Genomic DNA, 19,377 nt, shown 5'->3' with positions numbered 1-19,377 from the left:
AGTTCTACGTTAGATCTTCAAGTAAAGAAACTCTTCATTAATAGTAAAATAAAACGAATGGAAATTACTTTCTAGTTTGTAACATCAAAAGAGCACAATAGAAGACTTTTAGAGACCGAATATAGAAGCAAATAGACTTATTAGAACTTATTAGAAGTAAAAGTTTGAGTCGGACGACGTGAAAAACATATATGAATAAATAATGCTTACTTAGTTGGCACGATCGCGAGAAATTTCCGAACACCAGCGAATACCGCACGACCGGAGTAAAATCCTATCGCCCGAAGGTATGTTAAACTAAGTATCGGTATTCGGAAGTGGCTACGGCTGCGACGAACTTATCAGCTTTCGGACGTGGCAGATAAGCGTTAATGGAATCTTCGTCAGTCCCGTCGTGTCGCCTCGGGAGCATTAACGCACCGTTTCCATCCGTGTGGGTGGTCGGGCACCCCGCACATTCGTATCGAGGATTGTTAACGGCCGAGGCCTAACGACCGTAAAACGCTCGCATTTTTGAGGAGGGTCGATATGCTTTATGATATGCTGAAATGCGTACGGTAATGCGAAGAAGAAGAAGGGAACGCATCGTCCGGTTGTCGCGCGTCACAATCGAGTGTTGTTTTGTGTGCTCACACAAGACACACGGCTTAATATATAAATCCTCGACATCGCGTTTGCTTCAAACAGTCGAATATATAAACGCATGACGAGTCGTAAACACGACAGCCCGCGCTATCTGCCATTCGGCTATCGACGATATTAATTGGAAAATCGACCGGAGGAAAACGCGCGTGGGTGCGCGCTCGACGAGTGACGGAATGAAAACGCGCCAACGTCTAACGACAAGCGATTTTCACCGAGGCGCTCGTCCGGATTATTAATACCGCCTGTGTTAACGAGACAACTTATTCCGACGACCACGTACACACGTACACGCACATATACCGGCGCGACCGAGTCGAGAGGAAGTAATTTAGACGGAGTTGGTTCTCGCGGAGAGCTCTCGCGAGCTGTAACTTCTAAAGTCGGCTACTCGCCGGACGTTTCCCGATAATTGTTTACCGTAAAAATGTTGACGGCGACACGCCTATTTTACGGCATTATTTTACAACGGTTTCCTCCCCCGAAGGCGGAACTTTTCTCCTCGAAGCCGACAAGTACTACCCCGAACTTCCCGGCTGTACTTAATTGCGAGCAACTTTACGAAATTAAAAACCAACATCCTTATACCCGCACATTTCCGCGTATCGAACACGGCTCTAAGCACCGGCGCACTATAATACTCCCGAAACTTCTGCTCGCGCGTCATTAGTGTATAACCGTTTTGCTACGTTAAAATTCCGCGGAGGTGGATATTTCAGGGCAATTGTGAAAAGATCCCTCGACTCGCGCGAAAATATTCGCGCCGTTGTCGCGAACCGCCGAGCGCGACCAAGACCGGTCTTTTGTAAACGTCATCACGTTACTCAACTCGTCGGCGGAAAGACAATTCCACGAGTGCGGCCGTTCTTTTTCAAGACGAGCCTTCAATTACGCGAGCGCGAGAAGTACGTTAAGAGAGTACGTTCAGAGATTTTCATTTCGCGAATACAGCTGGTACGAATCGTTTCTCTTTGTTCGCGAAGGATAATGTTAAGAATGCAGCATTTTCGCCGGCTTCTTCACGCCATCCCCTCCGGCGCTATTGCACGAGGGGTCCGGAGGAAGCGTACCAGCGCCAAATCATTTTTTACTCGGTAACGACGGGAAGATCTGAACGCTTCGCATGTTCGCGACATCAAAAATCCAATGGCGGCGGCCCCTTGTTACGATTCCGATCACATTTTCCAGGCATACGCGTCCCGCGCGCTCGTCGCGTCCCCCTTCTTCTTCTTCCACAGACCAACCCTCTCTTACGACTTCGGCGATCCGATCGATCGACCGTCGTCGCCGGGCAGACGGAGAAGACATCGCGTGTCTCTTGGTCCCCGAAAAGGGCTTAATCCTAGGCATTCCGCGCGAGGACTCGACAGGTCGAGTCACTCGGTCGGAGATAGCCGTGACGATAACAGGATTCCGAGAGCACGAAGGAGGAAGGAGCCCGCCCGGCCGGACAGGACCAGTCTTTCTCGAACCCGCCGGACCGGATGCTGTATCCCCGAGGTGATTCTTCGGTCGGAACGGCGGGTGTCGGGGAGGAGAGCGAGACGGGAGGAGAAAGAGTCCTCCGGAAGGCGAAGGAGGGAGAGCGAAGAAAAGGCTCCTTAATTCGCGGTCGGGGCGAACCGGGGCCCCGATTCCCGAGAGATTCGTTTGCATCGCGGCGACTCGCTGGTATTTAAGCCCGAACGGGCTACGATCGCGGCCATGATACCCTCCCCTTGCCCTACCGTCAGATGACGAAAGAGAAAGGGAGAGCGACAGAGAGAGAGAGAGAGAGAGAGAGAGCGCAGCGCAGCGCGAGACGGGAGCAAAAAGAGAGAAAGAAAGTCAGAGAGGGTTCGGAGGATGAGAGGTGGAGGTCGAGATGGTGGAGAAGGAGAAGCAGGAGGATGAGAGACGGGTGAGGGGGGGGGGGAGAGAAGAGGGCCGGTAGGACGGAGAGAGAGTTACAAACGAGAGGCCGTCAGCCAAGCGCGAATTAATTCAACGCACAGCTCTCCCTCCGTCTCCCTCCCACGACCTTCATCCACCCTGTTCCCTCGACCGACGCCGCCACCCTGACTCTGCCGCTTCTCCCGTAACTCTGGCCTCAAAGATACGAAGGGTACGACGGATGAGAGAGAGAGAGAGAGAAAGAAAGAATGAGAGAATGAATGAACGAGCGAGCAAGAGAAGGCGAGCGGAGGCGGTGGGGTGCTGAGCGCGAGAAGGAGACGGCGCAAAAAAGATGAAACATGCGGAGCCGAGCGACACAGGTGAGACGCTAACGTCGAGCAGACACGAACAAAAGGAAACGCGACCGCGGTGACGATCCTCGGAAACGACGTCGAAAGTGAGATCTCGCAGTCGCGACTATTCGAAAGGCGGGAACGGTTCTCATCGTGCGCGAAAAAGACGCCGCATTGTACTATCGCATTCGGGACAGTTCGGTCGGTTTAGTGTCGCGTTATGCTACGACGTGAATATTTATATATGTAAAGAGATATAATTAACGACGAATGAGCTCATCGATCGATCATTACCAACCGTGAGATTCTAGATATATTTCAGTGATCTGACATTTTATCCTTCGAATGGATATTCGAATCCCGCCGAATGTTTGATGAATGACTCTCGAGAAGTCTGAATTTCGTGGTCATACACTTTTCACGTTAAGGGCTATATCAGCGTTCACGACGTTAAACTTTAATTGGCGCTGGCAGGAATAATACCCGCAGGTGATAAAACGGGGACGAGTCGCGTCGAATTTTCGTTCGCGTTCATATTCGACGAAACAAGAATGATAGGGAAGTCTAAAAATTTCTCCCTGCCTCGGAAACCAAAATCATGATCGGATTAACGGCATCGCGGTGACGCGTTCGGAAAAGGCGTTGAATAAGAGAAACGACGTGCTAATCGGCTCGTTTACAGTCACGTGCACGCCCACCGTCCGCGGCGGTGACGTTCGATTTGCATCGGCCACTTAACGGGTGTACATAATACATCCGTGCCCGTCGGCGCCCGCCGATTGCCCCGTCTCGCCCTTCGGGCCTACCCCTCCCCTTCCACGAACCGGCCCATCTCTGCCCCCCCCCCTCTCTCTCTCTCTCTCCCTCTCTTCTTCTCTCTCGCTCACGCACGCACACACATGCACACACACAGCGCGCTTTTTCCCCCGCGTTTCTCGCCTCGAACCCCTTTCTCCGCACTCTGCCCCCATATCCTACCTTTCCTACCCCTCAAGGTTTCTCCCCGCCCTCCTCCCGTTCAGTCTCCCTCCAGATAACACCCTCCCTCGCTCGCTCCGACCCTCACGAATCCCCTCACTCGAGAGAGCATTTCCACCCTACCGTCGGCGGCGGAGGGCGACGGCGACGGGAGGAAAGTGAGTCGGGCCGGGGAGCCAAGGACGGAGCATGGCGGAGGCCAGAGGGCAGGGTGAGAGAGCCAGCAGCCCTACCTTAACAAGCAACAAGGGTGGAGAATTAATGAGAGAGGGCGCTCGGGCGGACACTTGTGGCTACCGCCCAACCCCGACTATCAAACCGAGCACCGCCGATCCACGGAAAACCCTCGAACTTAACCCACCGCGTCGCCGTTGGCTCCTGCGAGTTTGCGCCCGGCGGAGAGGAAAAAAGAGGGCGAAAAAAATTGTCTACGCTCAGCGCGGCCTCCCGGACGAAATTTCGGCGAAACGCGCGTAATGAATCGCCGACACGTGTACGCGTCGCTCGAGAGGAAGTTACGAAGGTTCCGCGCGACCCGCGTCTCGCTTGCGTTCGCATTCGGAATTTTAAAGAGAACAAACTCGCCGCTCGTACGGCCGGACGCGTTTCGAAGGTTCCGGGGGAAATATGCGCCTCGCTTTTCGTCAGAAAATGCAGATGCGAACGGACGTGGAATTCCGTGACAATCACAAACGTATATAACATAATGAAATAATAAAAGATAACATTAATAGGACACATACATCCCTCAAGACAACGAGTCCGATTTTGCTTTTACAGATTACCATGTTTTGGTATTCTCCTCGTATTTAACGAATTGTCGGCAAAAGCGAAACGTCGCGCGACATAGAAATTTAGAGATACGCGAATCGTGGGAAGTATGCGAAAAGCGGCAAGTCGTGCCGATTCTTCCTGACGGAAAGCCCGCTATTCCCTCACGCGGAAGTACTACGTCGACCGACGAGTGAACTTATGCGCGGGACGCTCGTCAGCAGCGTCCACCACGGCGACGTCGCCGGGGCGCAACGTGAATTTTAATTAAAGCAATTAAGCGTGCGTCCATAGCTGGTCGCATTAACCAAAACGCGACTCGGCTCCGCTGAAAAACGCGACAGCGATGTGTCACGCGAGTGCCAACGAAAGGGTGGACATCTGGTCCTATCCGCGCTATCCTCGGGCCACCCTCCGCCACCCCCTTATCCCTAGCCGTCAACCCCACGCGGAACCCACGCTAATTTCTACTTACCCGCATAGCAGCAGCCGTGCCTTTATTTTAATTAACACTCAGTGGATTAGTCACCCCCCGGCCGGCGTGCCGGCTTGAAGCTGTTTTCACGACCCTCCAACTGTGACGGTTATAGAGGAGTAAATCGGATCATTTTTTTTTTTTTAACACGATCGCTGATCGCGTTCGGAAATTTTCATTCGCGATTCCTTTACGGGGTCATTTCATTCGTAGGGTTATTTCTTTACGCGTTAAAGATTCAAGACATGTATTTATTTGTATAATTTTAACTGAAATTCAATTGAACATTAATTCAATCATGATTATATATCTGTATCAAAAATATGTTACGTTAAATTAAAACAATTAATTGAAAAATTAAAAAAATAGTTTATGATATAAAAAGTCAATAATCCAGACAATGCGAAGTATAATTTTTGTTAAGCGAGAACCAAATGTTCTCATCTACTTGATAGGATAATCGTATGAAATTTTGCCGTGACGATTTAATTATTTCCCTCGGTCAGAAAGTCGATAGATCGAGAAGTAAACTGTAGGACACGGAAGAAATATAGGGAGACAGAAAAAGCAGAGAAAAGGTGGAGAAAAGGTCGAGAAGACCATAGGGAAGGTTCCAGCGATAAGACAGAAACGCAAAATTGTATGCCGATGGAGGGGACAACGAAGACGGCGACGACGACGGGCCCGAGAGCTCGCTCGTCTCGTATCGTAAAAATCGAATGTTTTCACGAGGCGTAGGCGAGAAGGAAGACGAGGAAAGAGAAAGGGAGCGCGCGGGAAGCACCTTTACGTCCGTAGACGTGACTCCGCCGCCGACGGTGCCGGCTGCGGAAATATATGGGGCCGTAACGGTCGCCGCTGCTGCGAGAGCTCGAGCCGAGGAACTGAACGAGGAACTGAAGTAGCGACTAGAGGAGGATAGACGACGAAGACGACGACGACGACGATGGGAGGACGGGAGTTCGGAACGAGGAAAACGAGCACGTTGCGGAGAACGCGAGGCTGGCTCCGTTGGCGAAAGCTAAAACGAGAGGGAGGGAAGGGGGAAGAAAGAGAGAGAGAGAGAGAGAGAGAAAGAGAGAGGGAGGAAAAAGAGGAGAGAAGATGAGAGTTATGGAAGCGCCAGAGGGACGGGAAAACCGACCGCGAGATGAGAGAGAAAGAGAACGAAGAACAAGAGAGGGCTGGAACGGAACGTGGATATATACCCCCCGCCGCCGCCGCGTCGTCGTCGTTGCTGTCCGTTGACCCACGGGACCCTCCCGGCTCCACGACAACCCTCGCGACCCTGTTATTTGCATACGCTGACCTCCTTTACCGATTTCCATGGCCAAACAGAGGCTTCCTGCGGACACGGGATCTCATTCCCGTCGGACTTCTTTCCCGGTTTCGACCCCGCCCTCGTCTCCCCCGCGACGAAGTCGAGGATTCAGATTGACGTGTCGATACCGACTTGAAAACGACGTGAAAATTTAGGACGCGGGCCCTCGTGCGCTTTTCCGCTCAGAGAAGAATCCATGACGATAAATCGTTGGTTAACTTTAGTATTACACTGACTGTTAAAACCGAGAATTAGAGGAAATCGTGTAGCGTCTTAATAACGCATTCACTTTTCACTATAAATCACTTGGAGCAATGTACGAAATTTATTATTGATGCTAAGCACTACCTAATTTACGATAGACAGTTAGTCGCATTCATAATTCAAGCAAGTCCACAAAACGTTGATTTTCTCTTCGGGAATGGAGGAAGGAAAAGTGAGAAAATATTTCTCTCTTGATAAAACAGTGAGTGGTTAATTTCCGATGAAACTGTAATTTTTTACGAAAAGACAAAAAAAAAATACAAGTTCTTTTTTTAATTTTTACCCAGGAAGAAAAAGAGTAATAAAAAAAGTAATAATATCACACGTCGCTGTATCACATTTCTTAATATATAACGGCTTCCCATCTCGTATTAATCTTCTAATGGCGAGGCAAATTTTCAACGTATCCAAGAAGGCTGGGTCGGATCCGACCCCACGTTCTGTTTCGTTCATTTGTCATGTAATCAATGCGCAAAACGAGTAAAGGAAATAAATAACAACATGAAACATTCTTCAGGAGAGGAAACAACGCGTGCATGATGTAAAATAAACGAAGCCATGGGGGTGGAATCCGACTTCACCTCATCATTAGAGGGTTGACGCATTTTCCCGGTGTACACGCGATAGAGTTTTCAGTTTTATAAAACGGAGAAGCTCCCGGGACTAATAACTTCGTCAGACTGCTGGCAGCGCATCAGCAGCTTTCATTTATCTGCGGAACGCGCGGCGGGACCCAATGGGCGAATCGTTTTACGTCGCTGGAGAAGTCTCGTTCGGAATCAGGCCGAGTCGCCCGCCGGTGCACTCATTGTCCCAGGCATGAACAATGAGTTACCGGCGCCTTTATCGTCGCGGCGCCGCAAGACGCTCCGTAACGAGACGGCGCGATGGGAATACGAGATTGTCGCGTGTGTCTCGCGGTGCACGTGTGTGTGCGTGTGTGTGTGCATGTTGTATGCGTGCACGTGCCTATGTCCACAAACTGTGCACAGACAGACAGACAGACACACACACACAAGCACGCGCGATCGTGTTCTCCGGTCGTCGTCAGCTTTTTGGCAGTCGCGCGATACCTCATATTCGCCTCGTCGCCCCTTTGTCGCGGGGAAAATCGTCGTAAGCTGAATGGTCGCGACAATAAAGGACCCGTACGTATGTACACGCGGTTAGACTCCATTGCACCCCTTCCCCCGCATGTCGCACAATGCCCCCCGCGCTGCTGTACATACGCGTGTACACGCGTGCGATGCGACGCTTTTATGAACGCTCTTCTATGAGTTTTCCCACGAGCGACGCTTGTCCAAGTATGAAGCCGCGATAAGAGCCGGCTGTAATTGACTCGGCGATTCGGAAACTTCTTAGGAAAATCCCCGTCGATTCCCCATCTCGCGCTCTCCCTCTATCTGAACTCGGAAGATTCAGATCGCCCGTTTCGCAGCGAGCTGCTTCTCGGCGGCGGTGTACGTGTCGTCGCGTAACTTTTCAATTTGCATCAGAGAATACAAAGCCCCCGCCACTCGAAACTAACTCGCGGATCGCGACATTTCGTCATGCATTTACCCCGAATTTCACGTCTCTTCCGCGGATTCTTCTCCCGCTCGAAAACCCCACCGTTTTCAATTCCACCCAATTACGAAAGTGTCGCGATCATCGCGATACAGCCGTACGTTTGCCGGCGTGAATTAATTAACAGCCGGGGAAATTTCCGCGCGCGAGAATACGCACGAAATCGTACTGTCTCATCGCGGCGCGATGCGGCGCGCCTCGAGTGCAGCGATTGAAGAAACGTTTAACGCGCGCACGTGCGTCGCCGCAATAACGACGTCGGGGGAGCGGCGGCGGCGACGGGGCTACGCTGAAAAAGGCTGAGGTCGATCGTTTGCGGGGTTTGCGCGCGCGTGTGACGACAGCGCGCCTTTTTCCGCGATTATATTCGCCGGCCTTACGCGCCGCCTGGAACCTTCGGCATCACGGCTCATTTCGTCGCATTAGCAACACGCGCGCCTCCGCTTCGAGCACCTGAGCGCGACTATATACACCCGGGTGGAGGAGAAGAGAGCGCGCGCGCGCGCGCGAGGCCATTTCCCTGGACGGACGCCAGGACTCGTCCGCAGGACGTGTCCGGACGCCGAGCGGCCTGCTAATGCGCCGGCGAGCCTCGCAGCGCGCGAAATGAGCGTATACATATGCACCGCGGTGCACGCCGGTGAGAAAATGCACCGCACTCACGGAACCGCTAACCGAGAGGAACCGGCTCGCGCGGAAGGTTTTAACAAATGCGATAAAAAGCCTGCGTGAAATTTTCGCCCGGTAAGGTAACAAGCGTACGACGCAACGCGATAGAAGGAGAATGGTGAAAATAGCGCACGGCGGAGGCTCTCGGACGTGTGATCGGCGAGGAAATACCGCGAACGAGAGCCTCGATAAACGGACGTTACGCGTCAAGGTGTGATTTGACGCGAGTATGCGATCGCTTTCATGTTAACTTTCGTATCGTGCGATCAAGTGATTACGAAAATTACGTTCTCGCGTGAAAAGTTGAGAAATAACGATGGATAAATTAATCAATGTTAGCGGAAATAACACGTCCCTGAAAATTGTCGCGACAAAAAATCGTATAAATACAGGACTCACCATAGTAGTATTGCCCGACGGCGGTGATTCAGCGTCCCGAAGACCTGGAAACGAACAGAAAAATCGTCGTCGAGTAAATATATTATTAAACGTTTGAGAAAGAAAGATACACTACAATTTTACGTCATCGAAATAGAGACTTTTAATTATAACATCTAATGTCCGTCGCTAGAGAAGTACCAACAGCTGTCATATATTTGTGTAGATTATGCCATTCTGAACAAAAAAAAAGTCCTTCACCATTTTGTTAATAACCACGCAAATGTTTGAGTTACTAATTAAAGAAACCTCCGTACATGGTCATTTTCGATAATTAATAACTCGAAATTTTGCGTGGTTGTTTGCAAAGTAGAGGACGTTCTTGTTCACACTGACCTAAACTACGATTATATATGACGGCTTGCGTCAGACACTTTGTACACATAACAATTATCGCTACTCTATTTCTCACGATTTTTTATCGATCTTTTTTTATAACCTTCAATTCGCGTTTCTAATATAATTTTCATATAGATGACTGCGCATGATAAAAGAGATTGCTCTGTTAATTTAATTATATCCTATTTATTCGGCACTGTACAATATTACGGATTCGCGCGATAATTGAATATAAATTCGCATCAAGTCGGATTAAAAATTAATTGTGCCTTCTGTCGTCTAATTCCGAATACGTCGCTTGTAGCGGAGCATTTATCAAATAAACGCGCATAAAATAAGAATGATTATACGCTTACCATCCTCTGCATCCACCATAACCCCGGCGACTGCTACCTCCACTAATCCAAGGCACTCACACTCCCTGATGCGATTCGTTCGGAAAAACGCAGCTAATTACGAATGCGGACATCGATTAACGGTGGTACAATGCGATCGCGCGTCACTTCATTCGGCACTCCCGGCACTCCCGTTTACACACGCGCGTTCAGCTTTCGACGAGCAGAAAAACACTTGGCGAGAAACACCGCACGGGAAAAAAATAAATCACAGCTGAAAACTAACTCCGACGGATAAAAGTTAGCTATCCATATAATACAATTGAAATTTAGTTAATTTAGCTAATTTTTTAATCCCTGTACCTAATTTTTAAATCCCACAGCTAGAAACTAGATAAGTACGTTACAGTCAGAGATTAAATAAACGTTATTACTCTATCGAAGACACCATTGGTGTCCGATAGTTTAATGTTTAATGTAAAAATGCGATTGTGTAAACCTCTTTGATATAGAATTAAAATTATGACGACAATCTCGCTCGTTTTATATACGACTGCGTGCGTACACGATGAATTAGAGTGGAATTATATTTACACTAATAATGTTCGAGTCGGCATATAATAAATATTAATAAAAATCTTATCACAGGAATAAATCAAAACATTAGAAAAGATTTCTCGACGTGTCTTGAAAAAGATAGCAGATACTAATGTTACATTAATCCGGAAATTTTCGATCACGATTACTTGCATGTGCGTAATTTCTTTCTTAAATTAATATTCATTAGAAGTTATAAAATCAAGAACGAGAAGAAAGACTTCGTAAAACCAAAATTCGTTTAAAACCAAAATGAGGATTAAAACTATCAAATTAAATATTAAATCTTTAACAGAGAATAAAAATTCTCTGGGATAAGTTTTCGAGAGATTGTTAGAAAAATAAATTATAATTTACGGCAATTTTTATAATATTATTGTACCTTACTACCTTTATATTTTATATTTACTATTACAGATATTGCCGCATATAACATTTACTGCCGAAAAGATTGTTAAAAAAACCACCGTGCGCTGACATCTGTAGGATTATTATTTAAAATTTGCATGCGGTCGATAATTGTAGAACGTCGGTATTAAATCTTGTTACCACTTGAACGCATCCATACTTTTTACCGACGCGTGATATTACCGTAGGAGTCATCGCAACAAATATGTCGGTCTAACGGACAAAATGCTGTTGAGAAATCGCGCCGAGTGAATTCCCGTATTTATCGAATCTAGCGAGCCTGACAAAACATGACTTGGTCGATTTTTGGTTATGTTCACGAAATATCTCATGCCCGACAGTTACAACAGACAACCGTATATTTGGCGTATTTACGTATCTTACGTACATGAATCCGAATCATTGTGCCAGCAATAAATGAATAAAGACTAATGACTTTGACAACACGCGCTGTCAACTATTGCGAAAACATTATTTCGTCAGTCTGTATCTCCTGTCATTTCTGCTTTTCTATTTTTTCGCTAACGAACTTTACGAAGACCCGCCATTAACGAACAAACGACAACCTGTATCTCAACCAACGTATCGTTTACTGAGGTGGCTCACTGTCGCAAGAAACTTGTCGTCGCAGATAATATTACCTGAACACCAAAATTATCATCCCACATTTCGTCAGCATAGAAATAAGAACGTTCCGATACTTTTGCCGTCCGGACCGATTAAATCGCGCTCGCGTACTAAACGTAACAGTATCGCACTATTTCGCCATTACGGCAGAACTGACTGACGACTGACTTCAGATTGAATTCAAACAAAGCTTTTAGCGCGATGTTCACGCGCCACATGACTTTAATAGACGCGTTTACACTTCGCACATCCGGAAAGAAGCAAGTTCACGAGACAATCTTAAGACAAACTTAAAATTTTGCGTGGGCTGCAAAATAGCAGAGAACTTATTTGTTCACGTTGACCTAAACTATAAATGTATGATGGATGAGATACTTAGTAGCAGATAGTCTGTATGTAATAATATCGAATTAATATAATATTAACTGAATATTTTAACGCTATTATTTGCCGCTAATTTTCTTATCCTCGCTAATAATACAATGAAAGTTAACAGTATTGACTTGATTTTTTATCATCTTCGTGTTAAGAATATATTCAGGAGACATTCTTGCATCACGGCATCAAAATTATTCGAATTTCCTCCCTTCCTTTTTCATGCAGTTAACTCCGAAACCGTATATTTGCCAAAATTACGTGTACGAATTAATATTACGCGAATGTTACTGTACTAAAATCACAATAACGATGCATATATATCTTTATGCGTTATAGAAGTACTTTATTTCGTTTATTTCTCACCGGCATTTTCTGTTCACTATTTTACAAAGAGCCGCCATTATGTGATCGGCAATGTGCAAATTGTGAAAAACATGCAAGATGACTCACTGACGATATTTTACGAACTCGTGAGCTGAGTTGCATCCAAATGAAATGTCGTCCCGCAAACTTTATTATGCTCAGATATTACTTTAATTGTCGAAATAAATTGATTCAGAATCGGGAGACAACGACAATCCTACCTACTTCCTTGCTCTGCTCGAAAGGAAAAGAAAGATCCTCAATTGAATTTATCCCTGCTTTTGACGCGAACTTCGCGCACAACGTAACGCGTATATCGCACATCACGCACCTGTAAGAAGTTTACACTCTTTAACTATACTTTATACACTATTTTATATTTCTCTTTAGTAACTTTTTTCTCTCCTGCTAATCCCCAAGTATATACATCTTTCTCAAGTCATAAGCTAATTTATTACGTGAAAATGTTTGCTCATATCAAAATATCGTTATATTTTTCCAGCTATCCTTGCGTGCACAATCTCATCATATTACGTTGCATTGTATAATATGTTACATTCTATTTGCCATTTGTTCTTTTTATTTTTTGCGTCCAAATGTTACAAGACGTTGCAGGATTTCAGAAAAATCAACCATAGAAGTATTATATTTACCATAAAGATTTACTTACTATGGAAAGGAAAAGGAAAAGAAGAGTCAACAAGGCCGCTGCGGGACAGGATGTATCTATCTAAGAGTTGACCGAGATATTCGTAAGGATCGTAAGGCCGGCGCAATAGCAGATTGCCAATCAAGAATTCGACGATGTTATAAATTCTCTTCTCTTTCAGATACAACACCGCTTGTCGTTCTCGCGTGTTTCCTGATGCATACTGAGAAGTATCGGCGTTACGAGAAACATCGCGTTGTCCTCCTAAATATGAGAATTCAAATATTTGCAACAATGAAATTAGAGCTGACAATATGTCTGACAAAAGGCGAAAGTCGTTACTTTCACGAATACCTACGTATCAATTTTTGAGTTTCGCTTGCTGTACATTCCATCGTGCGACTACTATTTTTAATAATCTTGAAACTCATATGTGATTCTTGTCAATCAAATTATTTGTGCAAAAATCTACGTGAAAAAAGTGACGACTGGTCCGATGAGTTACTATGATACTAAGAACCGAAACATACGAACTGTGGGGTCTATGTTGCTGTTTAGGACGTGAGGGATAACAACGGTGAATTATTACATCTTTTTAATGAGATACACAACGTAACGCATCTTTTTATCTTCCGCACAGAGTCGAACTGTTACTTAAAACAAAAGTCCCTAGACACCCGCGTCACCTGAGAGCAGCGCTCGTGCGGGAATCTGCGCGACTAAATTTGCGCTGTGGAGTGTGAAGAGGCGCTTCACTATAGATAACGCCCCATCTGTCGTTGCTCCTGCTCGTGCGATATTAACCATTTTGCCGTTACAGCACAACCCTCTCATTAATCGCAGTCATTGATCATCATGGTGACATTGTCGTCTGTTATCCAGTGTTATTAATATCACTTATTATGAATTATTGTTAGAAAATAATCGTATGTTAGGTAAGAATTTGTACACATATATTAATACAAATTGTCCCACCTACATAAGATACTATGTATAAATTATATAAAGATGCAAAGTGCACGTATATACACTTATATATATATATATATATATATGTATACATGTATTTTTTGCACAACTTTGTTTAATTCTCTATTACTTTTGATATTACAATATTTGATATTACTATTCTCTATTACTTTTCATATTACAATTAAATTATCAAGTTTTCTGAGTTGATAATTAAATATTTTGTCTATCTCTCTTGTAGTACGGCTGTCATAATGCTGTTAAATAGAAGTACATGTGTACTTCGTCGATATTTGCAGCGCAAACCATTTGCAGTTGGTGCATTGTATATTCCAGAATGCAGCAGTAATTATAGAAACAAGTTTCAATATAAGCAGACTCGTGATTTCCGAGATTTCGGTCATACCCCTAAAAAAGTACCAGTCTATCATTTCTTTCCATTAATACTTACAACAATAATTATTTTTGGCTGTTTCCTTGACTGGCAACGGTTAGTAATATTAATTATTATAGAAAAGAATATAAATATTAAGTATTATTAAAAGTAAATATTTGAAATAGTACAACTAAAAAATTAATTATCATTTACTATTGTGTATTATACTACCTTACAGTTTTTTTAACATAATGTCTGATGAAATACCACCCAAAGTTCAAGCTGCTGAATTACCAGTACAAGACAGTGAAGATAATGGAGACTTGGAAAATACAGAACATGATTTACAGAAGAAGAAGAAACCCAAAAAAGAAAAGATTGGATTTCGAGACAGAAAGGTTTATTGAATATCCATGTTTTCAATGTAGTACTACATAATTAAAATAAAAGAAGCAAGTTTCTTCTCTTTTAATTATATATTATCTTTTAATTATATATATGTTAATATTGTTTAAAATTATTTTACAAATATCACAATTGTTTCTTTGTATATTGCACAAGTTCTTATATTATTTGCAAGAGCTTTATTTAAGTTATTGAAAAATAAGACACATTTAAGTTTACTTGTACAATTTTTCCTAGTTAAATATATAGAAATTAGACTATGCAGAAATGTTACAATTATGCAGTAAATATGAAAATACATGATTTATAACAACAACTTCTATGTAACTAGACAAAATGATATTTTAAATTGGACAGTTTATCGCTCTAACACATGCATCTGTACAGCAGGACGATGCAGGTTAAAGTATTTTTACAGATAATAGAGTACGAGAATAGAGTGAGAGCATTTTCGACACCGGACAAAGTATTTCGTTACTTCGCGACTGTCCAAATAACTAGCTTAGAGGGTACTGAGACTTATATGACACCTGATGATTTCCTTCGAGCTATCACACCCGGCATGCAACAGCCACATGGTAGAGTTTCCATGAATTTTGACATATTGGAATCAACCCGGAGCCTAGGCTTAAGACTGTATCGCCTTCTCTTGTTGTCTTTGACAAAACTGCCTATACTAAACCTTTTCCTTTTGACAATTGATTCATCTGCCTCGCTCTGCTAATTCTGAATCTTGCGTAATATTATATAAGTCACATAATACTAAATAAGGAACTGCTGCTTATTTAAAATTGATTAGATCGTATTATTATAAGCATTAATTTTCTGCAGATTATATTTGTAATAAAAGAAACACTTATAGAGCAATGAGAGAAAATTAACTGGTTATATCAAATTATTATTATTATTTTTTAATTCTTTCGTTTGTGATACTTTACACGCTCTCAACACCCGCGATTATCGACTAACTATGTATGCCACAGATAATAGAATACGAAAATCGTATGAGACATTACTCAACGCCGGACAAAGTGTTCCGTTACTTCGCGACCCTCCAGGTCACGAGCAACGATGCGCACGAGGTGTTTATGACGCCAGATGACTTTTTGCGATCAATGACGCCCGGCGTTAAACAGCCCGACGGTAATCCTATGCCACTCCTTCGCTTATGTTTTTCACTTCAAATTAAATGTTGCTCTACATGGCACCATACTCCCAATTGCTTTGCGAATACGCTCCGTGGAACAAAACTTAAACACAGTTCTCTTTCGCTTGCGTAAAACAACTAATATTCTCCGAGTTCCAATTATAAATGGAATTATCAGCTTTATGTGTTTTATTACGTAAGATGTATTTAAGAGAAGCTACATATGAGAGTAGTAATTACGAAATTTATTTTTAGGTCTTGGGCTGGACCAGTATAGGCGTTATGATCCAAAGGTATATTAATTAGATTAGCAACAAAAAAGATCACGCTGTTTAGGAAGCTCTTTTCACTTCTGATGTTCCCTTTCTCGGCGCAGAATATTCACACAAAGTTAGAATTGGAACTGGATGAAGATAGTATTTTCTATAAGCTGGGCAGTGCGGGCCTCATTACTTTCTCCGATTATATCTTTCTGCTGACTGTATTGTCGAGTGAGTTGCTTATTGTTAAATTAGACAATTGTATATGTTATAAAACGTTGATAAAAATGTACGACTAAAAATAGATCAAATTATCTAAAATTAACACAATGTATAAACATCAAGTTTAAAAAAAATTGGAACTTTTCTTTAAATCTCTTAAGCTTAAACCTTTTTTTTATAGCTTCGAGACGTCACTTCGAAATCGCCTTCAGAATGTTCGATTTCAACGGAGACGGTGATGTTGATTCCGAGGAATTTGGAAAAGTGGCTACACTGATACGGCAACAAACTAGTATTGGCACTCGACATCGAGATCACGCCACTACAGGCAATACATTTAAGGTCTTAATTATTATTAATAATTACCGAGTTTACGAGCGCGCGATGAATGTTAAACGCTCATCAACTTGAATCATGTGCTGGAATTTTTTAAGCATTATATTTTTCGCCATAGTTGAAGTTTCGCCTCTCACTCTCAAACATTTCTTAATTTTAGGGAGTAAATTCTGCATTAACGACATACTTCTTCGGGCCACAGATGAATCAGAAATTAACAATTGAGAAATTCCTGGATTTTCAGCAGCAATTGCAACGGGAGATACTGAGTCTTGAGGTAAAACAATCTCGATTTCATCGTGTATCATTTTTTATCGCACTTCCATATTATTTTTTGCTTAGTTTGAACGACGAAATCCAGACGAGCATGGAAATATTACCGAAGTAGATTTCACAGAATTGTTATTGGCTTATGCCGGATATCCAGCTAAGAAGAAAGCGAAAATGCTGAAGAGAGTGAAGAAAATGTGAGTGCGGAAGTATATTCAAATATATATATATATATTTTTTTTTTTAAGAAACTAAGATTTTTACATCACTGTATACTTGAATATCAAATGCTCATAGGTTTAAGGAAGACCCACAGGGTATCAGCAAAGAAGAGTATCTCAAATTTTTCCATTTCCTCAATAACATTAATGATGTTGACACAGCCCTGACGTTCTATCATATAGCTGGCGCATCTATCGATCAAGGTATTGATAATTAATTATTAAAAAAAAAAATTATTTATACTAGATATAATGATATTAAAATATATTAAGGGGATAACGGTTGAATATTGTATTTTTTTTTACTTATATACTTGTATGTATAATATGTTATATACGATGTCTGTTACAGCAACACTAAAACACGTAGCCAAAACCGTCGCACATGTCGATCTAAGTGATCATATTATCCAAGTGGTATATACGATTTTCGACGAAAACAGTAAGTTGATTTCTATTAATAGATTGTTACGTAGTGCTATTTACAATTACTGGCTACTGCAAAAGACAATAAATCTACTTTTCTGTAAGTCATAACATCAGCATGTTGCATCGCCTGCGATGCGATAAATATACAAGCTGTATCTTATAATGCTAAAATTAACTCTAATTTTGTTTCTTGTAGTGGATGGACAACTTAGCAATCGGGAGTTTGTAGCAGTGATGAAGAATCGTGTTCTTCGCGGCCTGGAGAAGCCAAAGGATACTGGATTTGTTAAATTAATTCAATCTCTGATGAAGTGCGCAAAACATAGCAACCTCTTAGCAACGTCTTTTGATAAATAATCGAAAGCAGATAAGCAGAACTAAAATAATGCTTAATTTATGTTTAACAATTCCTGCGTTTTGTTGTGTTGATAGTAATTTATATAGAAAAATAAATAAAATATTATTTAAAAAATAGGATTGTAATATTTAAAATAGAATTGTGTACTATATTTGTTGCAACGTATGCTCTTTTACAAACTAGACATTTATATCACATGCAAATTCTCCGCATCGATGATATTATACTGTATTGTACTTTCACTATTGTACTAAATAGAGCGTAGCGTCCAAAAAAACTTGCCAGAGTTATGAGAGTCACAATTTCACCTATTCAATGAACATTCAGTACGCAGTCGTAAAACTGTTAGCATTGTTCACAGCGAGTTAAGTGCTTAGAGATCTTGGATTATTACTAACTCTAACAATGCGCAGGAAATATAGTCTTAATTTATTTTTCATACAAATAGCAACAGTAATGCTCATTGTAAATTTCGTCGCGGCCGGTTTATTGAAAAAACTTTCAGAGAAAACTTCGGCAGGCAAGTAACACACAATGTATAGCCTATAATTCAATCACGCAATTATATATTTTTTTTAAATCAGGGCTGTTTTTAATTAGGATCGGATTCGCAAACTGCACACGAAAGGACAGGAGCTTCAAAGCAGAAGGCAACCGATATTTTGTCGACAGGACAGTATTTTCAGTAAGTAATAATATTGTGTGCAAGATGTAATAATTGGGAAACCATTTTTATAACGGATTTTTATAACGTCAATTTTATGTAATGCAGAGATATATTTTCCGAACATCTGGCACCTCTCAAAGTTGAGTTTGGTCATGTTTGTGAGAATCCTAATGAATGGGAACAAAGATTCGAGCGGAAGGACTTCGATAACAATCGTCATAGTGGCAAGGTAATCATCGCGTTATTATTTTACTCTGTGTTAGTCCTTTTAATATAATTTTTGTTTTAATTTAAAAATGATGTGTTGTATTTTAGATCAAATGGGGTAATAAAAGAGGAGAATACGGCGAGCAGTATTGGGATTTAAATCACTAAGTTTACCAAAAGATTAATTGTTTATGAGTAATCGTTACTATTTTTGTGTATATAAAAATTATATACTATATAATTGTTATATCATTAATTATCTATCTAATAAAAGTTTAATAAACATTTCAGGTTTGAAATGCTAGTAGTGCAATTACACTAAGGAAATTAGACCCGTTATTTTTACGGCTAAATGACCTTTTGCTGTGTCTTATCCCATTAGTGTCGGTCTACAATAGGTATTTTAAGGCTTAAGGCATAAAATACCTATTATAGACCGACATTTACGCCGATTAGATCCGT

The 19,377-nt window shown here is 42.6% G+C and overlaps 3 protein-coding genes and 1 long non-coding RNA gene across 8 annotated transcripts; 2 read left to right on the top strand and 2 right to left on the bottom strand.

Annotated features, from left to right (window-relative positions):
* Positions 1-9,312: 9,312 nt before the first annotated feature.
* On the bottom strand, positions 9,313-11,809 carry LOC106749582. 2 transcript variants are annotated; one of them, XR_001374870.1, is made up of 3 exons: positions 11,673-11,809; positions 10,048-10,416; positions 9,313-9,357 (listed from the first exon to the last, which is right to left on the bottom strand). It is a non-coding gene; the product is annotated as an uncharacterized LOC106749582 (long non-coding RNA). The 2 variants fall into 2 exon arrangements; XR_001374871.1 differs by having other exon boundaries at positions 10,048-10,331.
* Positions 11,810-12,458: 649 nt separating this feature from the next.
* Positions 12,459-13,553, bottom strand: LOC106749584. The gene is made up of 3 exons (XM_014629212.1): positions 13,407-13,553; positions 13,070-13,312; positions 12,459-12,730 (listed from the first exon to the last, which is right to left on the bottom strand). The coding sequence occupies exons 1-3, from the start codon at positions 13,477-13,479 to the stop codon at positions 12,723-12,725; spliced, it is 324 nt and encodes a 107-aa protein (XP_014484698.1). The 5' UTR covers positions 13,480-13,553; the 3' UTR covers positions 12,459-12,722.
* Positions 13,554-13,800: 247 nt separating this feature from the next.
* Positions 13,801-18,155, top strand: LOC106749604 (calcium uptake protein 1 homolog, mitochondrial). 4 transcript variants are annotated; one of them, XM_014629252.1, is made up of 12 exons: positions 13,801-13,983; positions 14,259-14,507; positions 14,632-14,791; positions 15,782-15,941; positions 16,201-16,238; positions 16,322-16,436; positions 16,609-16,769; positions 16,924-17,040; positions 17,106-17,230; positions 17,331-17,458; positions 17,607-17,696; positions 17,880-18,136. In XM_014629252.1, exons 2-12 carry the CDS (start codon positions 14,272-14,274, stop codon positions 18,038-18,040), a joined length of 1,491 nt encoding a protein of 496 aa, XP_014484738.1. In that variant the 5' UTR covers positions 13,801-13,983; positions 14,259-14,271; the 3' UTR covers positions 18,041-18,136. The 4 variants fall into 4 exon arrangements, with proteins under 4 accessions (XP_014484738.1, XP_014484737.1, XP_014484739.1 ...); XM_014629251.1 differs by lacking the exon at positions 15,782-15,941 and adding an exon at positions 15,217-15,376 and having other exon boundaries at positions 13,802-13,983; XM_014629253.1 differs by lacking the exons at positions 13,801-13,983; positions 15,782-15,941 and adding an exon at positions 15,186-15,376 and having other exon boundaries at positions 14,419-14,507; positions 17,880-18,148.
* Positions 18,156-18,293: 138 nt separating this feature from the next.
* LOC106749605 lies at positions 18,294-19,174 on the top strand. Its single transcript, XM_014629256.1, has 4 exons — positions 18,294-18,561; positions 18,642-18,726; positions 18,814-18,937; positions 19,024-19,174. The coding sequence occupies exons 1-4, from the start codon at positions 18,447-18,449 to the stop codon at positions 19,081-19,083; spliced, it is 384 nt and encodes a 127-aa protein (XP_014484742.1). The 5' UTR covers positions 18,294-18,446; the 3' UTR covers positions 19,084-19,174.
* Positions 19,175-19,377: the final 203 nt, after the last annotated feature.

The sequence above is a fragment of the Dinoponera quadriceps genome, unplaced genomic scaffold (genome assembly GCF_001313825.1).
Source record: "Dinoponera quadriceps isolate SergipeBrazil2010 unplaced genomic scaffold, ASM131382v1 scaffold4009, whole genome shotgun sequence".
In the NCBI taxonomy this organism is placed as follows: Eukaryota; Metazoa; Arthropoda; class Insecta; order Hymenoptera; family Formicidae; genus Dinoponera; species Dinoponera quadriceps.
This window is presented reverse-complemented; position numbering and strand designations above follow the sequence as displayed.

Coding starts and splice junctions, on each gene's coding strand:
- LOC106749584 (XM_014629212.1), bottom strand. CDS start 13,479: ATGAGTTTCAAGATTATTAAAAATAGTAGTCGCACGATGGAATGTACA. Junction 13,313..13,406: donor CGAAACTCAAAAATTGATAC/GTAGGTATTCGT, acceptor TCTCATATTTAG/GAGGACAACGCGATGTTTCT.
- LOC106749604 (XM_014629252.1), top strand. CDS start 14,272: ATGCTGTTAAATAGAAGTACATGTGTACTTCGTCGATATTTGCAGCGC. Junction 15,942..16,200: donor CGGCGTTAAACAGCCCGACG/GTAATCCTATGC, acceptor ATTTATTTTTAG/GTCTTGGGCTGGACCAGTAT. Junction 17,231..17,330: donor CTGAAGAGAGTGAAGAAAAT/GTGAGTGCGGAA, acceptor AAATGCTCATAG/GTTTAAGGAAGACCCACAGG.
- LOC106749605 (XM_014629256.1), top strand. CDS start 18,447: ATGCGCAGGAAATATAGTCTTAATTTATTTTTCATACAAATAGCAACA. Junction 18,562..18,641: donor TTCAGAGAAAACTTCGGCAG/GCAAGTAACACA, acceptor GTTTTTAATTAG/GATCGGATTCGCAAACTGCA. Junction 18,727..18,813: donor TCGACAGGACAGTATTTTCA/GTAAGTAATAAT, acceptor TATGTAATGCAG/AGATATATTTTCCGAACATC.